The sequence below is a fragment of the Rissa tridactyla genome, chromosome 1, assembly GCF_028500815.1.
Source record: "Rissa tridactyla isolate bRisTri1 chromosome 1, bRisTri1.patW.cur.20221130, whole genome shotgun sequence".
Taxonomy (NCBI): domain Eukaryota; kingdom Metazoa; phylum Chordata; class Aves; order Charadriiformes; family Laridae; genus Rissa; species Rissa tridactyla.
Window position 1 is genome coordinate 179219428 of NC_071466.1, and position 21141 is coordinate 179240568.

Consider the following 21141-nt stretch of genomic DNA (forward strand, 5'->3'; position numbering starts at 1 on the left):
CTGCGCGTGTAGCTATTATTGCTATGCCAAGCGCTGCAGCAGCTGCTATTGTTGTTGTTCACACAGCTATTTCAGCAGAGCTCCAAGATCCATTCCTGTATTCAGAAGTGTCAGCTGCTCACACGCTCAACCACATGAAAACCTGGCCTGCACAAGACAAGTGCGGATTCTGTCAGGTCCTTCCATCACAGGCTTAATTTGTACAAACAAAAACCCCACAGCAGAGAAATAAAGAGAAACAGCGCCAAAAATCTCTTTCCCTTTGAACTTCTGCTCACAGGAAATGGATATATTCCAAACCTTGCTTTGACAGATGCAACCCACAGTTTTTCCAGGTCACTCCAGTTTGTCACAGATCACAGACAGTAAATGGGGTGCTGTCCTGGACCTTGGGTGCAGCAGGACACCCAGGAGGAAGCTGCAGACCAGGCTTCTCTTGAATTTCTCATATTCTAAGAGGTACCAGCCCTCAGTGTGAATTATATTATAGACAACAAAGGAGATATCCCAGAATTTAGCTGTCACATGGTCTTGTTTTCCACATACAAGAGAAAAAGGTAAAAAAAGAAACCTCCCATCCTACCCCGCAATTAGGAGAGCAGGAGAGAGAGCAGGCTCTGGCTACATCCATTCAAGTCAACCAGGTAAGCCTGGAGTACTGACCTACAGTCAACCTTGCTGTTTAATCAGTAATGTGCTTTTATATAACTATGGCCCATACCATTTAAGGTTTCTCAGACTAAGAGCTTGACATAGCATAGGGAACAGCACAGCCACTCCAAGCAGGCGGCACGTAAACGTGGTTTAAAAGGCAGAAGAGTACTTAGCCACCTGGATGAAGGCTGTACTGTGCCATGCGCTCTCGAGGCCAGAGCTCCTTGTGCACACTGGCCTAATTCATTTGCCTCTGGGACCAGCTGGGATTTTCTCTACTCACTAGTTGTCTCTACCTCAATGTAGAACCTGAGAAATGAAGATAGGATAGCCTTCCTGACCTGTTCTAAGAAAACATAACACACCTAACCTGCACAAGCAGAGCATGCAGGTATAGTAACGTTCCACGCTTGGCTGTTTTCTGCTGCAAGGTTAGACAAGGATAGGGACAAAGAAATTAAATACACACACAGTGAAACTAAAAGGAAGGAAAACCCATTCCCCAGCAGCATTTATTTGTATTTAGAATGTGAAGGCATGGAGATGTAACAAGACACGAAGGCAGTACACTGGATGATGAGCTTTCTTCAAGTATTTGCACTGTGTCACATTTTGTATATCCACAGCCACAGCTGTGAGATCCTGTTTGTGAACCTGGTATTTTTTTAATCTACGCATATCAAGTATTAATAGAATTCCAGAACATGAAACAACTCAAAACAAGACAACCCAAACCATGACAAGATGTGTCAGAAGAAAACACTACAATTGGTGCAACTGATCACAACTTTACAATAGCTTTGTTGTCTCGGTGGGACAAGAAACTTTTTTTAAAGTATAAAAGCAGCAGAGCAGATATCAACATGAAATGCTCTGCATTTGTCATGCAAGGAGAGATTCATGATTGCATCAGCCTCCACATAGACTAGTTGGAAGCTATCCGAGAGTGATGACTAAACAGAAACTGATCTGTTGTTTGCCAATTGGCAGAGACTAGTATTGCCAGAGCTAGAAATGCAGAAAGAGACAAACAGTAGTAACCCCAATCACTTCTACATATGCATTACAACACCACCAACAGGCAACATTTCCTGGAAAGAGCAGGAAACTAACAGAACAATTGTTTTAGGGTGGGGATAGGCAATGCTGTATTTCATCCCAGCCATTCAAAAAGCAATGCTAAGGATGGGTCTGTGCTACTAACAGAATACTTCCTTCCTTCTCGTAACTTGCCATGATAAGCCCCTTCAGACATTGCTCCATTTCTCAAGCTGAAATCCCCAAGTCTCTGAAAAAGAATCAGTGCCCCATGGTGCCCAGCACGGCAGTATTAACATACTGCAAGGATGGTCAGGATTCCTTGAAGGCTCCAATCAAAGTACAATTTAGTATAATTTTAAGTCTCAGACCAACCTCTCTAACCAGTATGGGCACATCTTATGGTTGAGGATTGTTTTGCAATTACTCTGTGTCACAAAATAATGGGAGAGTAGGCTGGCAATCAGAGGTGCATTAGATACTCTGCTGCCTCTTGCTATTTGAAACATTGACCATAGAACTCCGATTGCAGGGTGTAACTACAGGCAGCACGCTTGCTCTTCGTTATTTAATATAGACCCTTTAATGAGATGCTGACAGTCTTCAGAAAGACTAAATCTGTGAAGGAACTACATTTACTCTAAAAAGCTCTTAAGATTTTAGTTTCTAGACCAAAAAATTCTCACCAAATAGAAAATACACTTTCTGACACAAAGATAATAGGATATAGCTACTGACTTTTTAAGAGTGCAAATGAAAGGGCTGAGGACAGCCAAAGCAGGAACTGTGCAAATTTCCCTTATCTTGCCCTGCTTTTCCTGTTGCTTGCTGTTTTCACTCGCAGTGTCCATCCAGTTCAAATCCATAGCACCAGCCGAACAGCAGTTTTTGCTAGGGAAGTGTGCACATGCATTCATTATGGAGGCAGGACATCAGTAGGATAAACACATAACTGGTAGAAAATTCCCACTCTTGAGCCTTGGTTCCAGGTTTCACTTGGTTTTGCTGCTCCTTTAGCATACAGGCAGTGTGCCTGCGGCTATCATTAAACTGACAAACATGGTTCAACAGCAACTGCTTCTTGCTCATGAACTGTTCTGGGCTGCCAAAGACCAACTTTGAGAATCAAAGCTGCATTTTGATGGGTCACGCTACAGTTGCTGGGATATATGCTAGCATAACGTAGAGCAACCTCATTGAGCCTGGTTTGGCATCTTAGAGCCATCTTTCATCACATCATGTTCAGATGGGTTCAGAAATTTGTTACTGTATTTGTAACATAAAAAACCTGTGATCTCAGTTCTTACCAAATCTCTTTGTAAGCCAGGTCACTGCCCCCACTGGGCACCACTCCAGTAATTTTCAGGGCCACTTTATTACAGACTGCTCATCAAGTTTCAAATTCTGTGATTTACTAAAATGTAAGAAAGAACAATTTTCAGATATGACCCTAACAAGAATTCCCAGCTCTGTTTTCTTGTATTGGTTTTCAGTACACATTTTCTCCCCCTTTCTATTGATTCATTCCCACTTACACGCATTTTCACTTTTAATATCAGGCATTGATAGAATAGCAGTCATGCTAAAGAAGTTCTCATTTCCCTAGTTGATTGATCATTTAGAATTAATTTACTGCAGAACTATCTCCATGTAAATGCACTGGTATATAAAATACTCCATGATGTATTTACAAACTTCAGCTGCAGCAATGCACAAGGTAAGGTTTGTGAAGGCTCTGCTAAATACTATTTTTCAATGTGTTTGGTTTTTTAATTTCTTTTATCCACAAATGCCAAATAGCATATTCCTACAACACTTGACAATGTCGAGTTACCTGATATTAAAAATGCTGTGTCCTTTTCAGTGTTGGCTTTTGCCCTGCTAACATCTTCTCTGGGTTCAAAGAGAAGTATCCTATCTGATTGAGCCTGATAAGCTCAATGAGCTTATCTGATAAGAAAAATCCAGCAAGACAATCATTATAAAGCCTGTATGATCAAATAGCACTGACAGCACTTAAATCTTCAGGTATCAAGTCCTCTCCTCTTCTCTTTGCACTAAGCCTGATCAGGCAGTTCCTTAAGTTTCCTGTTCTGAAAAAAAGAAATTGTTTTCTTCCACTGTGAGTCCCAAATTTGTTTATCTTTCAGAATGGAGTGATGGTCAACTTAAAGACCAGTCTGCAATTTAACAGTTTCAACAGCTCAGAAGAGATCTGTTACATAAGTTTGGATCTGTCACAGGATATCAGCTTCTTGGCAACAGATGGGAAAGTAGTCATTGCTCTCTCCAATCCTCTCTACTTGAATTTCTTCTAAGTCACTTCCAAGAATCAGGAGTTAGGTACCAGAGGTAGCAAGGACTTGCCATCAAACTTCCAATACTTTCTCCGCACTGGTTTGGAGGCAGGATATGTCAAGATTGTTGCTAGTCATCATCCTTTGTTGTCATACTTTCAAATTGCATTGCTTCTGGGTGATCTACAATGAAGTCTTAAACCCCTTGCAAGAGATCACTGAGACTAGATACACTGAAAAAAAAAATGACCTGTCAAGAAATAAGAAAAGCCCCTTTTGAGGGGGGTTAAAAAAAAAAAAAAAAAAGAGATCTCAAACTGGGAGAAACTGGGTATTACGGCTGCAGTACTTATCACTGTATAGAAGAGCTAGAGAAGCAAGCAAAGAACATGTGTGTTTCCTTTCTTGTACAGGGGGATCTTCAGCACAGAAAGTTTCCTGTAGTAGCAATTCATTAACAATGGGGATCAGTGCAGCCAACAAACAGAACAAGAGGGACAGAAGCCCTCTTCACATTCACTCTGCAGCTGCATCATGTCACACTGCTTGCCTGCATGTGCAAAGCAGTGGAAAGAGATGGAAACAATTATTTTTGCAGCCTATCTTTCAACATCCTGGTATTGAGTAAATACAAATCAAAGCTCCCAACTGTCCAGTGGAACATATGTGAGTACACAACTCCTCTATACTGTCAGACACGATTTTAGGGCTGTAGAATATGCCAATCAATTGGAGCTTTTGGCCTTGTTTGGTGAACGTCTTAGAAAAAATTAAGAATCAGAAGACATCAGCTTGAAATAAATTTTCATTTTGGAAGTAGAGCCATTTATAATTTTAATCAGATTACAGTAAGACTTTTTCCAAGCCAAAATATTTTCAGTTATCTTGGATAGAATAATAGCTTTGTCATAATGGTGACCGTTTCACAGATTCCCACTTTTCAAGCCAACTCAAGACAAGAAACATTTAAGATTCGCCACAACTCTCAAAACTGCTTCTCCATCTCATTCTGCTCAATACAGTGGCCAATGACAGCTCCAAAAATGTGAGAAGGAAGAGTATACATTATTATTTGATAAAAAAGCCTGAATTCAGTAGATGACTACATCACCGAGATGCACAGATTGGTCCTAAATAGAGGAAAAATCCTGGTGTTAAGCAGAATCCCCTGAAGAGTAGCATGAGCAACAGTGCTTAGCACAACGCGAGCAAGTTTTGGGGCTGTCTTCATTGAGCCTGTGCAGCAACTAGTGCCAAGGATCTCTGTCTTCATCTGCAACTCCTTAACACAACGGCAGTAAGTTATCCTCAGTGAATGATACATTTACTGACTGTCAGGAAAAAAAAATATTCCTAAACTTTGGTACAAACTAGGGTTAACAAAGTATTAACTAATAATTAATAAATTAGCATATTCTAGTCAAGTTTTAAGTAGGTTAGTATTGTGTCTGAAAGCCTCTTCAAAGTTAATTGTAGTCTCTTTAGTGAAGCAAAAATGGTATTCCACAGAAGAAAAAACAACCTAAAAAAAAAAATTAGGCAACTATCATTGCTGATATGACACACTAGCAACTCCGCCAAGAACTGGTTAACTCAGCACCTCACTCTGCAGCCCACTACCAGCACCTTCAGTTTTTCCTACTTGTCTTTTTCTTTCCACTTCTCCTTTTCCCTCCACAAAGGCAGAAAAATAAGAGAGGTGGCTGGCTCCAACTCTCTTATTTCCATACTCTATCATCCATACCACTTCACTGCTTTCAGCTTGTTGAGATTCCTGAGCTCCATTTGTCCTCAAGCAGGACTCCCATTCCTCTTACTTTCTCTAAACTGTTTTTTTTTTTTTCCTGACAACATCCAACATTTTCAGATAACTCCATTTGAGCTCTAACCACCTTCCATGACCTCCTAAGGTTTTGCAAATCTTTTTTCATCTGGCTTGGAATCTAAAGTAGAAATTAAATTACTAGGTTTCTTCCAGAGCTATAGGCAGAGACACAAGTTAAACACCTAGAATAATAAAGATGGCAGGATAAAGAAGACTAAGGGATACTTTTAAATGTGGTAGGAAGCACGAGTGCCTGCACATAACGCGTGAACACTGAGGAAAAGTGTGTAATAAAGTCAACACCCAATTACTTAACTGCCTCAAAGAGAGCAGCCAACGCAGTTCATCTGAACATTGAATGTCCCCATCTTGGAACCATATGGGAGTTCACTGCAAACCAGTCAGTCATCATCCCCAACCTTTATAACTAGTTACACTCATCTCCAAGTACTACACATCTTATTAGAGTTTCCTTGTCTGAATTAGTCTATCTGGTCTTTTATAACTTCTGAACTATAGTCTAAGTGCAATAAGACAGTATCCATAAATAACTCTTACTAGATACATCCTGCTGCATTAAAGTTTTTGGACTTTGGTTTGTTAGATTTTATGTCAGCAAGGGATAGAATTTCACAGATAGCTCAAGTACTCATAGCAGCAGCATCAAGACTGTAAGCAAGTAATTAAACTTGCTTTAGAAAGGTATTTGTACTCATATACTATAATAAAAGAGATCTAACTTACTGTTTCTGAAGATTTACTCTGAGGAAGTATGCTCAATGTTGACTTACATGCTGTAGCAGGTGTCTAGCTGGTGTTACCTGTCCCACAATACAGGTATTTTCTAGAGACAGATATAGTTGTTCTCTTGCACACTTCTCAGAAGAATGAAAAACAGCTTACTTGTTTTCAGTGACAGAAGTTAACAACAATTTTCCTTAAGACACAGAAACCAGACAACGTAGATGAATTCCAGCAAATGCAAGACTCTTGAAAAGTCAAACCACACAATAGTAGTACCAGGTTACTGAGTAAGATCCTGGTCAAATACAGAAAACCAAGCTTTCTGTGCTTTCCTGTATATTTAATGCAAAAACCACTCTCCATATCTTCAGTAAAGATGCTTTTTCCTGGAACTGTTGTATTCTGTCTGCCAACAATGAATAGCTGAAGTCTTACGTTAATCAGTCTAAACAAATCATAATGTTCTTATTTGTGTCTCGGAAATCAACTTCCCTGACTTCACAAAGCTGTACTTCTTTTAAAAGATAATATAATGATACCCTGCTAAGCACAGGTTTTAAGTTCCATAAAGTCCAATCAAACTGCACATTAGACAGGAAGGTTTCCAGTGAGTATTTTTCATGCTGTAGCTTAAGAAAAGTAACTCCCGAGAATTTACTTTTAAATAAAAAAAGTATTTTGCCAATAGCAACCAGAACCTTTCTTAATCATACAAAATTGTCATCTTCCTTACCCCCACCTAAGTCTTCAGTAGTAATAGTTTTAGTTTTGTAAGAGACTTAAGAGTTAGTATTAACACGACTTTGTTAGTTTTATAATTGACAGAAGTCACACAGAATGCCCCTAACGTAGAATACATTAAAGAAAAACTCTTTAGCTGCAGGCAGAAAGATATATTCTACACACTGCTTCTATTTCAGACTAGTCAAACATAACGTTCTCTTGGGTAAACACCTAGTATTAATTTCCAGACCAGAACTGCATCTGTACACTTCAACAAAGTAGAGAAAGCTTTGTGCTGGAGGAAACATATGCTCTGGTGTAGGTAAGCCCTCATGACTCATCTACTTATCAAGTCTAGCTGAGGTTGGGTTGTTAGTTTTCTTTCCCCCCATCTCTGCAAAGGAAAAATAATGCAGAGATTCAAATGAAATTTGAATAAAAAAAATCTGTAGCTCCTATTATGAGAGATTCTAGTCTCAAACATACAGTCTTGCCAGTTTCACTCCTTATACCAAGATTTTACCACTTACAAGACTGACTTTCATCTAACTGTATGGATTTGAAGGTACTGGTTTTAGAACAAACTGACCTGTTTTTCACCTTTGGCAAGGCTCACTGTTAAGTTAGATATACTATGAGAACATTAACTTAATGGTGCTGCTACATATACAGACATAATAATGAATTTTAAATTCACATCAAAGCTACATGCAGTCAAGAAACTATCTTCACTAGTATGAAGAAGTCACCTTTGTTCATCATGCATACAACCATGTCAGAAGAGCATGGCAATGGTAGCTTAAGAGAAAGTATCTACACCACAGTTTAGACAGAATGGAGAAAAAGTGCACCAGGACCAGTCTGTATCAAAGCCATCTATTATTTCAGAGAAAATAAAAATCATATTGAAGACAGCACACTTCTCTTACACATCAGACTGATCAGTTACTATTACTCCTTTTGTGCATTGAAACATAGCCACACCATTCAATGCACTCATATGCAATACTAATTCTACCCTTCAGAAAAAGGAAGGCCAAGGAATATTCTATTTTGTCACAGACATCACCTTTACTGTTTTTCCAAGCATGACAACTTAAGTAAAAAAAAAAAAAAGTCAGAGCACAAAACATTTTGAAGTTTCAGCTACCACCATTTGTGTTCCTTTGTGATAGTAGTTTATACACTTTGTTTCTGAAAACCCTCCTCCCAAAACTTAAGTGGGCTTCAAAACACTTTACAAGAGAAAGAGCAAGTCAGGAGTAAGTTCAGTTCTGTTTAGATTCCCCAAAGTTACAATTACATCTGGTAAGTTTCATATCTTCCACTTAATCACTCCAAATCAGAAGCAGATCTAGTTAATGCCAATTCATTTGTTCACTCAAGCCCTGCAATACAGGGGGGAAAAAATATGCTCATTAATAATCTATAATGCTGTCTCAGGACACAAATGTATTAACGCAGCTTAAGAGTCTCCCATGCATCTGGTTTACTGGCTACCAGACAGACTTTCTGGGGATATTCTGAGAGGCCAAAGTAACTGCAGAGGCAAGATATATGCATGCGCCAGCTGGGAGTCAAACACCTCAATGTTAAACAGCAGTCAAAGGAACCATTCCTTTCCCACTAAGGAGGCACTCTAAATGCTGCTACTTGCCAGAAAAGGCTTAAAAAAAATGCTGTAGCTATGAATGTACCAAAAAAAAGCTGTTTTCAGGTAGGGGGAATAGAATGGGCAATTCAACAATACACATGAAAAGCTTGCATCTTTCACTGACTTATTCAATTCACAATCACTGACAAGACTGATGTACATATTTCTGCACCTGCAATTGTAAAAGCAGATAAAATATTTAATATGTAATTTACAATGTATTTTACCAGCTTGGCATACAGGATGGACAGAATATATCAAAGTAGTTGACAGTTATAGGCTTGTAGAGGCCCTGCAAAAATATTACTTCAGATATCTGCTAATTTAAAAAAAAAAATCAATTTGCATTTTAGAAGTGATACAATTCAATCTACCACAAAATACAAAGAGCTGCAAAAACGTATACCATTCCAACAACAATGTATATAAGTTATTAAATAATGATCTGATTTAAAAGAATATAAATGAAGCCTTTAAGTAGGTCTTTTCTACATGCATATTATTCCTCATTAAAGAAAAATATGTAAAAAGGCCATTGGTAATTGCTTTGTTAACCACTGTAGAAAATGCCAATTCTCTGGTCACAGACGCCACTAGTTTAGCACTTAAGGTCTCTGCAGTGTTACATGTGATTATTTTTAAATACTGTTAATCCTATTACTCCATTGGTAAAGAATGCGTGACTTGGAATATGGCAGTCTTCATATTGAGAGGGCAGTGATGCACAGTTTTATAGTTATCCAGAAGAACAGCACCCTCCACTGCTCTGTACTTGTGGCTCATCATCAATGATCTGTACACCTCGCCTTGCTATTCCCGACTGACTGGAACCATTGCCTCTTGCTCTTTCATCCACTTGAGCAGTTTCTATCATTCCTGTAAAGGAAGATATGTATTAGATGACATTCCATTGCATTTTCACACAAGACTTTGAGATCTTAATCTATTTGGGTTATATGCACAGAGACAAAAGTTCAGCAAGACTGGTTCTCCTATTCATTATGCAGAAGTAAGTACTCCAGTATCATGTGGCATAGCTGCAAGAACATACTTGAATCTTCTTCCTAAAGCACCAAACATCTGGCAGCTCCTGTTGACTAAAGGAGATCTTAGATGCTCAGATGTTCTGGAGCTAGTGACTTCAAAAAACTAGTTTTACTTATCCAGATGAAGAACACTCTGTTAAAAAATAAAAACAAGCTGCCACACACATCACTCCACCCCACCTCCCCAAAAAAACCCCACCCAGCCTACTCTTCAGATATGCAGGTGAAGTCTTCCTAAAATTCTTACATCATAAGAACACAATGATTAGGACAACTTCCCTGTGTTGTTTTAAGCATCCTGAAGCCTTGAGCATTTTGTGAATGTGCTCTTTACCAAACTAGGTAAATACCTACTTTTACAGAGGTCAAGAAACAGCTCTTCAATTCCTTTGTTCTGTTTAGCTGAAGTATGATAATGTTTTGCTCCAACAGATTCAGCATACCTGTACCAACGCAGATACAGAATTTCATTATACTGAAAGACTCAAACTTTCTAAGCCATTTTAAACGAAGCAAGAATAAAACCTCTTGCGATTATATTCCAAGTTCAGAGTTAATCTACACATGCTGATTTAATGTAAAGAGGGAATTATGTGGTTAAAACTGCCATGATCCATGAAAAATACTAGATGAAATAAAGAGAGTTTCATGTCTAGAAATGCATTTAAACTGCAAATATTGACTTTTATCACGTACAACTTTGAAGTTACACTTTCGTCAGTAAGGACACTCTGGGACTCAGATACTAACAGAACACTTGACACAGCAGCCAGCTAGATACTGGTGGTTTATGCCTGCCAGTTGTTAACAGCATCACAAGTTCATTACTCCAGCATAATTCTGCAATGACTGTTTCTGTTAATAATTGGTGTGACTTACGTTTCTGCTTCTTGCACTGAAACATGTCTCTCTTTTTCCAAGTCTATTTTGTTACCTGTTGGAAACAAGTTAATCTTTCAAGTCTTTGTACTCCACAATTACCCGAAATAAAGCAATCATGTAATCATTGTACCCCATCATTTTCTTACAAGCTGTCCCATTAAAGACCAGCTCTTACACAGGTCTCAATTTGGAGCACAACGGTATGATTTACGAATTCCCCTTCACACAACAGGCAATGAAGATGAAGTTCTACTTCTGCAGAGAGATCAGAATAGCTAAATACCTCCATATAAGCCAGCATTCAGTCTTCTGCTTTTCTTTTGTCATTTATCAGGCAGCTTATCTGTGCTGCAGAGGTAGTTGTTATAAGATATCCATACATCTGTCCTCCTGAACGTGTTCTAATAACTAGACTCTACTTTAAAATCTAAACCCAGTATTTCTGTTGCATTGTTTGCACTGAAATATCCAAGCTTTAAGACTCATTCCACCCCCCAAGCACTTGATTATGAAAACAGAAAAACATCCAGTCTATGCCACTAAGAACAGTAAAAAAACACGATGTTAGAGTACATGCAAAAAGGATAATACACATTAAAGGTTTATGTTTGTTAAACTACAGTCTGCAGGTGTCCATACCATGCACTTCTGACATGGTGTATCATTAAACAACTTGTTTTTCCAAACTAACTCTTATTTTCCTCAATGTGATCTACTGAAAATTCTAGCTCCAACTGAGTTTTGAATATCAAATTAACATTAGCTTTACCCCTTCACACATTCAAGTTGTTTGGAAGGTGCTATTAATCAAAAGAAATTCCAATTCAGTCATTAGAATCACATGTTAAAGAAGACTTACCTACTATACATAAACAGATTTCATTTCCCAACATTTTTCTTAACTCCTTAACCCAGTTTTTTACCTGCAAAAAACCAAACAGAGGTAAGTGTATTTTCACTTGATATACTACTAGCTCAAGCATTGCTGAACTGACCCATTTCTTTCATTGACTGTTTACTCTAAACTTGAAACAGACATGTTTAGAGCAACACAGATGGACAAAATATTCTTTAGATAGCTAGGCATGGTCCTTGTTCAGCAGGCTTTAGTTTACCATTGAAATTAAGTGCAAACAACTTAGCAGTTCAGTTACTCCAGAAATATAACTCACCATACTGGTATTAGCCCCACTCCAAAGAACAAGTTCACTGCATTAGCCACTTTAGGTCAGGCATGAGATCTTTTATCAACAGGCACTTACTGACAGATCACAAATGGTACTTTAAAGGTAGAGGTACCTGAACTGAATTGTTCAGATTAGACTGTAACAAATGTTTATTTCCTGAGAGAACAGATGGGACAAGAGCGTCAAGTCAGCTGATGGTTACAATTCTGTTGTCACGCTTTGAAGTTATGATCACTGCATTGACTTAGGGACTGCTATTTTAGGAGAATTTAAGTTGTTAAGAGAGGCAATCACTTCAGAACTTAAAAACAGTTAAGCTACATGATACAGAGGTAGTTATGCAGTAATTTCTGCAAATTAACCTTTCCTCTTTTTTCTGAGAATTTAAGTGTTTTGATATCACAGGATTTTACTAAGTAGGGTTCAGCGAAAAGGCACAAGTTGTATTAGTACTCACAAGTCATCACAGTTGTGCACATGGGAGACAAGAGTTTAACTGCAAGCACAAGTGCTTTGCTTGCCCTACATCAGGCTATTTACTTGAGCTGTTGTGGAACTATACCCTTACACTACCCTCTACCACAGCTAACCCAACCCTTACACATACAGCCACAATTTCTCACTCCTCTACACAGAAGTCCTACTACTTTTGCCACAAGCTAAACAGAGACAAACTCACTTAGGAAAGAGTATCACCAGTTTTCAGATAGAACATCCTATAGAGTGATAGCACTGATTTGACACAGGGTAGGAAAAAACTCACCTGCCCAGGCTGATCAACTAATACTGCTGTAAAATAATTAGCCTTAAATTTCAGGTTTTGATGAGGATTTGAAGTCCAAATATCTACTATCACTGAGAAAGTAATGTTTCCACTATCACGTATTGCAATTTCAGAGTTCTCAGATCTGTAAAAGGTCATGTCACTTAATATATCTTAGTAATTTGTTTTATACAGTAGAGATCAGTATTGCATACTCTCACAACAGTACTGGTTTATGTTTATAGCTTGTAACAGGTAACTCATACATCTAGTTCTCTGGTGGTTTTTGAATAACCCTGCCAGAACTTTAGGAGACTGAAAGAGTCAGCCTTCAAAAGAATAATAATAAGGTGTATACTTCCATTATATGGTCTAAATATGCAGATGTAATATACATTGCTATCGCTGAAGATAGAAGATTTCCATTTACACATTCCCCATTACTTTTCAATCGGTTTATGTCTCACATAAAGGTAAAAATCTGTCCGGTACCTTTTGAAAAGAGTCTTCATCTGTTATATCATATACTAGAATAGCGCCATTAGAATCCCTGTAGTAGATCGGCCCCAATGCATGAAATCTTTCTTGACCAGCTGTATCCTGCATTTAAATTACACTTGTTAGCATCTAAGACAAAGCAAACAATACTTCCAAGAAATTCCAAATACTTTGTAATTTTACTTTATTAAGAAGTGCCTGACATTTGAGTCTAGTAAATCTAAGTAATTTTTCAGGAAAATACTCTATTTAGCAAGAGGATGGAAAATAAGAAAGTAAACATACCCATATTGCAAGGTTTACTCTTTTCCCACCAATATTTAGCTTCTTTGTAAGAAAAGATGCCTGGAAAGCAAAACAGATTAGAGTTAAGTTTTACACACAAATGTCTCATTTGACTTCAGATTAATTTACTAATAAAAACACCTGAATCAATAAAAGACAGATTTCTGGATCAAAATACTCTTTTAAGCCAGAAGGCTGAGTCAATACTAAACCAGTTAATCATTTCACTACAGTTTGCCAGGAGTCCATTCTAAATAAATTTGGCTTAAGCAAATCATTTACTACATCTTTTTGCTTTGTTTTGAATGATTTGGGAAGGATAACAGAGTTGAGTGGAAAGAGTCTGAATTCACAACACTGATAACTCTTAAGCTGAACTCAAAGCATTTCACAAGAGTACATGAAGTTCGAGTAGGAACCAGCCAAACAAGATTTTGAATTTGCAAGAATTAGGCAAAGTAGACCACTATTAGTGAGCTAATAGAACAAAATAACATAGTTTGAGTTTACCACTAAAAGTCCCAGAACACTAGTGTTCTGCATCTTTTCCCTTTTCTTGCTGAAGCGAACCCACAACTCTCCCCATCTGTTTGGGGGGATTTTTTTGGGGCAGTGGTGTTATTTGGATTTTTTTTTTTGCCAGACAGTGTCCCTGAAAGCTCAGTGATCTGCTTCTCAGCTAACACACAAAAGGAGATCAAGCATCAGGATAAGAAAACCTAAGAATTCTACTCCATTATCTTCTGAAAATGTTTTAAGAGGACCAGAGATATTGCAAAGTTAGACTAATTTCAGTAACTCAAGAGTATGTCTGTTCTTCTCCAAGCCTGCGTGATCCACATTTTTAAACACACCACCTTTGTTACCAAGAGTATAGTTCAGTGGCTAAAAAGGGGTATAATTTAATACAAGCTTAATAGGTTAAAATGGTTCTGAAGGAGTTGATACATTAGGAACCTGCTCCCCCTGTTCTGAAGGCTAGGAGTAACAGGTTATCATTCAATTCATTTGCCAAGGTTTAACTTTTATCTTTTTCTTTAAATTATACTCAGTTTTCATTTCAGGTTTGCCTCAACTTGCATTTATATACCAGCAAGTACTCAGTGGTATCTTACGATAAATTAATCCCAGATTATTTTAGGCTGGACTGTAGCAGCTTGACATGAGCCCTCTGCATGAGCACTGACCAAGCATTGAACTGACTAAAAGTCATGTCTATGTGGGAAATGTCATGGGCCGGATCAGCTGTTTGAACCAGCTTGCTGCTTAACTACATAAGCAACCAGTATGCACACAGAAGACCATGGTAGTTCAATTTATACCAGCCTAAAATGCTATGAAAGTGTGTCTCTGGAGTGCTGCCTGTATTACTGTTAAAGTCACCAAACACTCAGCTGCTAGAGCAGCTCCTGCTCTTCAACTATTTGCCAAACATCAACTCCAGCATCTGTATGACCTAAGGTGAGATGATTCAAGATAAGACAGCAGACAGCAAAGAACTAATCATTATGACCACTGCATTCAACATAACTAAAGCATTAATGCTACCCCTTCAGTCTGCAGTGAGGTAGCACGTCAGCTTCAGAAAAAGCTGCAGACAGCATCTTTAAAAGCATTGAAGACTCCAGCCAACTTGTAACAAACAGCTTAACAGCAGAGTAGCAAACCTTAAACATCAGGAAAACTTTAATTCCTTAATAGAAAACTCTGCAGAAAGCAGTTCACGTCTTTCAGCTAGCTGTCCCTAAAGATTATCTGATCAGTGTCTAGTCTTCCTATTATTTGTTCTACTACACCAGAGTTTAAAAGCCAAAAGCTCAGAGGTGACTTCAAAAGTGTTAATTCACCAACACTCGGGCCATATTAAGAGAAGGTATGGTTAGGCACGATGAATCAAGCTTACCTGACAGAGTTTTATTGATCTGCTGTACTACAGTACTTGATATTCTATTATAAGTCTCAAAGGAAAAGCTCTTCTAAGCACAGTTTACTTTTGTCATAACACTGACAATCAAATCTGCACAGCTGATATGAATTTCACATAAGCGAGAATCACATTTCTGGACCAAAAGGCAGAAAAAGCCTTCACAGAAACAGGATTTATATTTTAAAAAAAACACAGAACTCAGTATCCACAAAGTTATATCGCCATGGCTTTAGACATTGGCCCAATTAATAGCACTGATAGCTTTACTATCTGAAGAAGCAAATATTAAAGTAGGCTTAACCCCCCAGAAAAGTTTTACTTAAGTATCACCACCAGTCCTTCATGTCACTAGAGCTTTTGACAGCAATATGGTCTTTTAGCACCGAGTTGAGCATTTCCTTTCCTAAATACTCTAAGCCAACCCATACAATTCAAGTAAGGCTTTTTAGTGTCTCCTGAAAAAAAAAAATATCACAGGAAATTGTACTTGCTCTCTGCATTAAAACTTGATCAATTTGTACTAATTAAGTTTTAGTCCACCTAGTCTTAGGCCCCTAGCCAAAAAAGGAGAGAACATCCTGTACCAGGTACCTTGATTGCAAGCAAGGTTGTCTAAAAAGCTGTCCCAATAACAAGACTGGAACCTGGTATTTGAAGTAGTCATGGTTAGTAATGAGCAGAAGACTTTGTGAACATGCTGCAAAAAACAGTCAATATTGTATTACAGACTAAATGATTCTTTCTTCTTCATTGTGTTCATATACTTGAAGAATACTGTTAGCAGGCTCCATTCTTTAATTAATAGGTATAGTTAAGTTTGGCATATTTAGTATCAGTAAAGCATCTTTTACAGCCACAGTGGCAAACATGCCTAAGGCAAAAGAGGTAATACTTACCTTTTTGCATCCCCAACCCCCCCAAGTTCCATTTGTCTCATGGAAGAGCAAGGTTACTACTCTTCACTCATTCTGAGGTTAGACAGCAAAAAATAATAATCAGGTGAACAGCAAGACTACACTATTTTTTAGAAATTTGGAGGGAGCCCAACATGGAACTAAGAGTCTTAACTGCTGTTTTGAGATAGTTTAGGAAAAAAGTCAGCTGACAAGAGTGTCAAAGCCTTTGAAATCAGTACAGCCTAGACAGTGATAGGGACACATAAAAGAGGATTCAATATTTTTTCTAATCTCCCAAGAATTTACCAAACTGAGTACTACAGATTTAAGTCTGAGTTGTGACTCGATTTAAAATCAGTAACTCCTTTCCATGTTATTTTCATTACTATGACAATTCATTTTTGTTAGGACTTTCAAAAACCCACAAATGCATAGGACCACAGTTAATTCAAAGATAAGTAATCTCAAACAGGTCTTTGAAGTAAGTTAGTTATTTTGGTATTTTGACTGTAGTGTCTTATGACTGAAGAATACTTATACATTTAAAAGAAAAGGATAATGCAGTAAGAGCTAAAATTCCATTCTCTTTATGTCTGGAGAAAATCTTTTCTCTTAGTTCTTTCTTCTAAGAGCTCCGTTTCACACGTCCATCAGGCCCTGTTAAGAGCTGATAAAGGGGGCCTGAGTAAACACAAGACCCAGCTAGAAAAGATTCTCTTGAAAGTCACTGAATAGAAGCAGATGTATGTCACCTGCCCCTTGACTGTTTCACCTGCAACAGAGGCAAGCCAGGTACATGAACACTGCATGTAGCACTGAACCTTCTTGCACTGTCTTTCCCGACCTTCCCCCCCCCCCAACTTAAGACAACCAACACAGCTTTTCCAGGTTATATAAGCAATCATGATCCATATAGTATGATTAGCACCACATCAGTGGCTCTTTTGGTTTGGCTATTTTGCAGTCCTCCACACATTTGAGAGATCCGTACACAAAAGTTGTATTTCTGTTAGTTAATTGCTCAAGATAAAAGTGCCTACCTGAATGTTTTTAAAAAATAGTTTGACAGTAGGTTTGTTCTTGGAATAATTCCAGGACACTTCACTTTTATCAATTTATAGCCTAGAATAATTTTATCAAGAGCACTGACCTCAGTATTTCAATCAATGGGAACTAATTCTAACTGTCCCACCAGGTCTGACAACAGGTTATGGATTATATTCATAGCTTGCAAAAAAACCTACCTTTCCTGCATCAGCTTTCTCACACTATTCTATATAAGTGTTTCCTTATGTGAATCAGTAGCCACCTTAATTTAAATTTGCAGGTCATCAATATCTTACATACATGACTTGAAGCTAACATAACTACAGCAACACATCCCAGCAGCCTCCTAACCTCAAAGGAAGTTCCAGTTCACAATTTCCCTCTAGCTAGCATTTAGGGAAGGGGGGCAGGGGGAGAAGAGAAATAGCTCCCTTTCACTGAAAACCTGTTAGTAGCACAAGAGAAACTCTCCTGTTTGGGTGTACACAGGTTAAGTTCACAATTAAAAAAATACATGTTAGAATTCAGAGAGGAAAGCATAGATATACATTAGATAAAATATTCACAGTGACCAATTTAAAGACTTCTGTGCTCTCCCCCCATCATCAGGCTCGCTGCAGGAAACACTAGTCAACACTGGTAAATAAAGTTTCCAGAAGTCTACAGTCTCATCATCCTTTTTGTTGCAATTATATTTGAATAAAGCACTACGCAGTACTTTCTTTTTTTCTAAATCGGGGATTACTGTGGATGGAGAGCCTCTCATCTCAGTATCTAGTGATCTTTTCATATGATTCATCATTGTGGCTCCTTTGCTGAATCAGAAGCTAAGTATTTATCCAATTTTGGCTTTACAGGAACAAAAGTAAGTTGCTGCAACACGTTGAACTGATGCCATAAAACAAAGCCACCTTATTAGATTAAGCCTCTAGTATTTTTTTTTTTGAAGAAAGGATGTTTTGCAAAAAAATGTCACTTCATTGCTTAATCAGATATCCTAGTTCCTCCTTATTTTTAAGGGATGTTTTAATTTGCTAGTAGAACTTACTAAAACTTTATTCTAGAACTCTAAGATATAGGAAAACAAGAATAGAGATAATACTTCACAAGTACACATTATGTACAGTAAGATTCAACAGCAATTAACATTGTATTTTACAATCAGTAAGACGCATATGTGTCTACGGAGGCTCAGAACAGAAAAGCGAGTTCAGAAACACAGTGCAGTCAGTTAAGAGATACAGGTAGCAACCAGAAACCTAATCACAGTGGAGAAACAAAATCTCAGTATCAAGTGTGATCATGTGCTTCCACTTCTCTACAAACACACAACTCTCCAGACAGTCAAACCTGAAAGCTTTGAAGCCATAGTATCTAGAGACATTTTACTGTTTACATTTTGGAGCCACTTAAAGGCCCATTTTATGACATCTGCAACCCAAGTCTGTATTCCAATTCACTTTTTGCTTCTAATTGTAAATTTTTCCACTACACATTTAAAGAACATGATTAACAAAAAAAACCACACCGAGCTGCATCACCTGACAAACTACTCAGCTCTACTCTATCTACATGTGATACCAGAATTCAGCTGGTATATATGATAATTTTAATGCACTGATTGTTTGCTCAATGCTAGACTTCAGCTGAAAATTACAACTGCAAATCTGACCACTTACAAGCTGCTAGTCATTTCTGTAGGTAACAAATACCCATTACCTCTATGGCAATCAGAGCTACAATCAGCTTGTCATAATTACCATGCCTAGTAAACCCACCCATGTAAACCCATGAATAGATTCATCCAACAGTAGAGTATGAACATAGGGTAACTAAGTTTAAAACACGTTTGGTTTAGCGCTTTACAGAGGAAGTGGAGCAACAGTACCTGTTTATTCACTGTATTGTTTATAGTGCTCCTCTAATGTTGCTTTGGTTTTAGGGAAAATTCCGCTATTAAATACTTCTAAGATACTCAACCCACAATAATTTCCCCTAGACACAGGAACAGCATGCAACTACCCTAAGGCTCTTTTTTGGCATCACCTACTATTTATTCTGTACTTCACAGAACCTCAAAATTAGTTAAAAGCCCACTAGTGACCCACATGGTGGCAGGGTTTGTTTCTTTATTCACAAAAAGAAGTATTAAGAGCAGTATACACTACAGCGCTAAAACCACGCTTTCATATATGTGTTCACAACTGCTAAGAAAGATGCTGTACAACTGGTGTAACTTCAAATAAGAATGTTAAGCAAGCAGAGACATCTAAAAAGACTTAATATACAACCCACAACATGAAGTTTAAAACATGTTTTCTGAGACCATGTACAAGTGTTTTAATTTGTATCATGACATACACGCCATTCAGTGCTAGCAGGTAACGAATAAACACTGCTTTCAAGCAGACACCCTGTCACACATTTTTAAGTGTAATATCACTTTTTAGTTCTTTACAAATTAGCAGACAGTAATACCGAGAATCGGGCCAAAATTCAGGGAGATAACGTGACAAGCAAGTAAGCCTTAAGAACCTTTTCTGTTATTAAATCATAAGCCTTAATCTCATAAACCATTTTGTGAAAGCTGTTCTCTTTAAACAGCAGTATTTAGGTAGTTCAAGTGTTAGGATTTGAGAACATGAAGACGACTATAATTAATAGAAACGCAGCACATATGAAACACTTAGTCATCAGTCCACTACCAACGATTACAATAGCAACATTACTTTCAAATCATACTTCCCAAGATTCAAATGAAGACATTCATATACGTAACTGGAAAAAAAGAGCAGCTAGTAGTCAGAACAGAAACGATACCTTTAGGTCCTGAAAGCTTAAGTCAGAGGCATCAAAAAGAACCAGAAAATTCGCTTCCAGCAATCTCGGCAGGGGACAGCCACCATCTGAAGGGCAGCAGTGGTCACCCTGGCCGCCGTTAAGCGGTCAACAAGACGGCCAGCACCAAAACCCCAGTGCGGGTTTAGGGAGCGACACTCCACCAGCCCCGCGGCGGAAGGGGCAGGCCGGTGAGCGCCCCAGGGCGACCAGAGGCGGGCTGGCACCCGCCAGAAACCCTAGGAGGTGGGCAAGGGAAAGGGAGAAGAGCAGCAGACCCCCCTCCCCAACACCCCCCACCCACCCTGGCCCTAGCCCTGGCCCGGTAGCTGCGGGCAGGGTCTCCCCGCCCGCTCCCGGCCCGGCTCGCACCTGCAGGGTGGTGATGTGCTTGTCGTTGAACTTGTTCTCGCAGTAACGCAGCACCAGGGAGGTTTTCCCCACGCAACCCTCCCCGAGCAGCACCACCTTGAAGGAGAAGCTGCGGCCCCCGGCCGCCGACCCGGCCCCCGCCGCCATCCGCGCCCCGCCGCTGCCGCCGCCTCACATCAACAGTCCCGCACCGCGGCCGCGGGGCGCCGCCGCCACCAACCGGGACGGGGACCCGCGGGGAAAGGAGGGGAGGACTCGCAGGGCAGGAGGGAGAGGGGAAGGTGCCGCCGAGGCCTCCAGAGGAATAGCGGGGCCGTGAGACGAGGGACGCCGAGAACCACAACCTTCCCCACGGCCGACGGCCCCACTCCCCCTAATGGCGTCTTCTTCCTCCTACGTCACGCGCCGCTCCGTCACGCGCAACCCCTCCCCGCCGCCAATGGGAGGGGCGGACGCGACGGCGGC

At 39.1% G+C, this 21141-nt stretch overlaps 1 protein-coding gene across 1 annotated transcript; it reads right to left on the reverse strand.

Annotated features, from left to right (window-relative positions):
• Positions 1-1127: 1127 nt before the first annotated feature.
• Positions 1128-21095, reverse strand: RAB21 (RAB21, member RAS oncogene family). Its single transcript, XM_054188465.1, has 7 exons — positions 20677-21095; positions 13597-13656; positions 13306-13413; positions 11723-11786; positions 10861-10915; positions 10336-10424; positions 1128-9811 (listed from the first exon to the last, which is right to left on the reverse strand). The coding sequence occupies exons 1-7, from the start codon at positions 20821-20823 to the stop codon at positions 9672-9674; spliced, it is 663 nt and encodes a 220-aa protein (XP_054044440.1). The 5' UTR covers positions 20824-21095; the 3' UTR covers positions 1128-9671.
• Between the last annotated feature and the right edge of the window lie 46 nt (positions 21096-21141).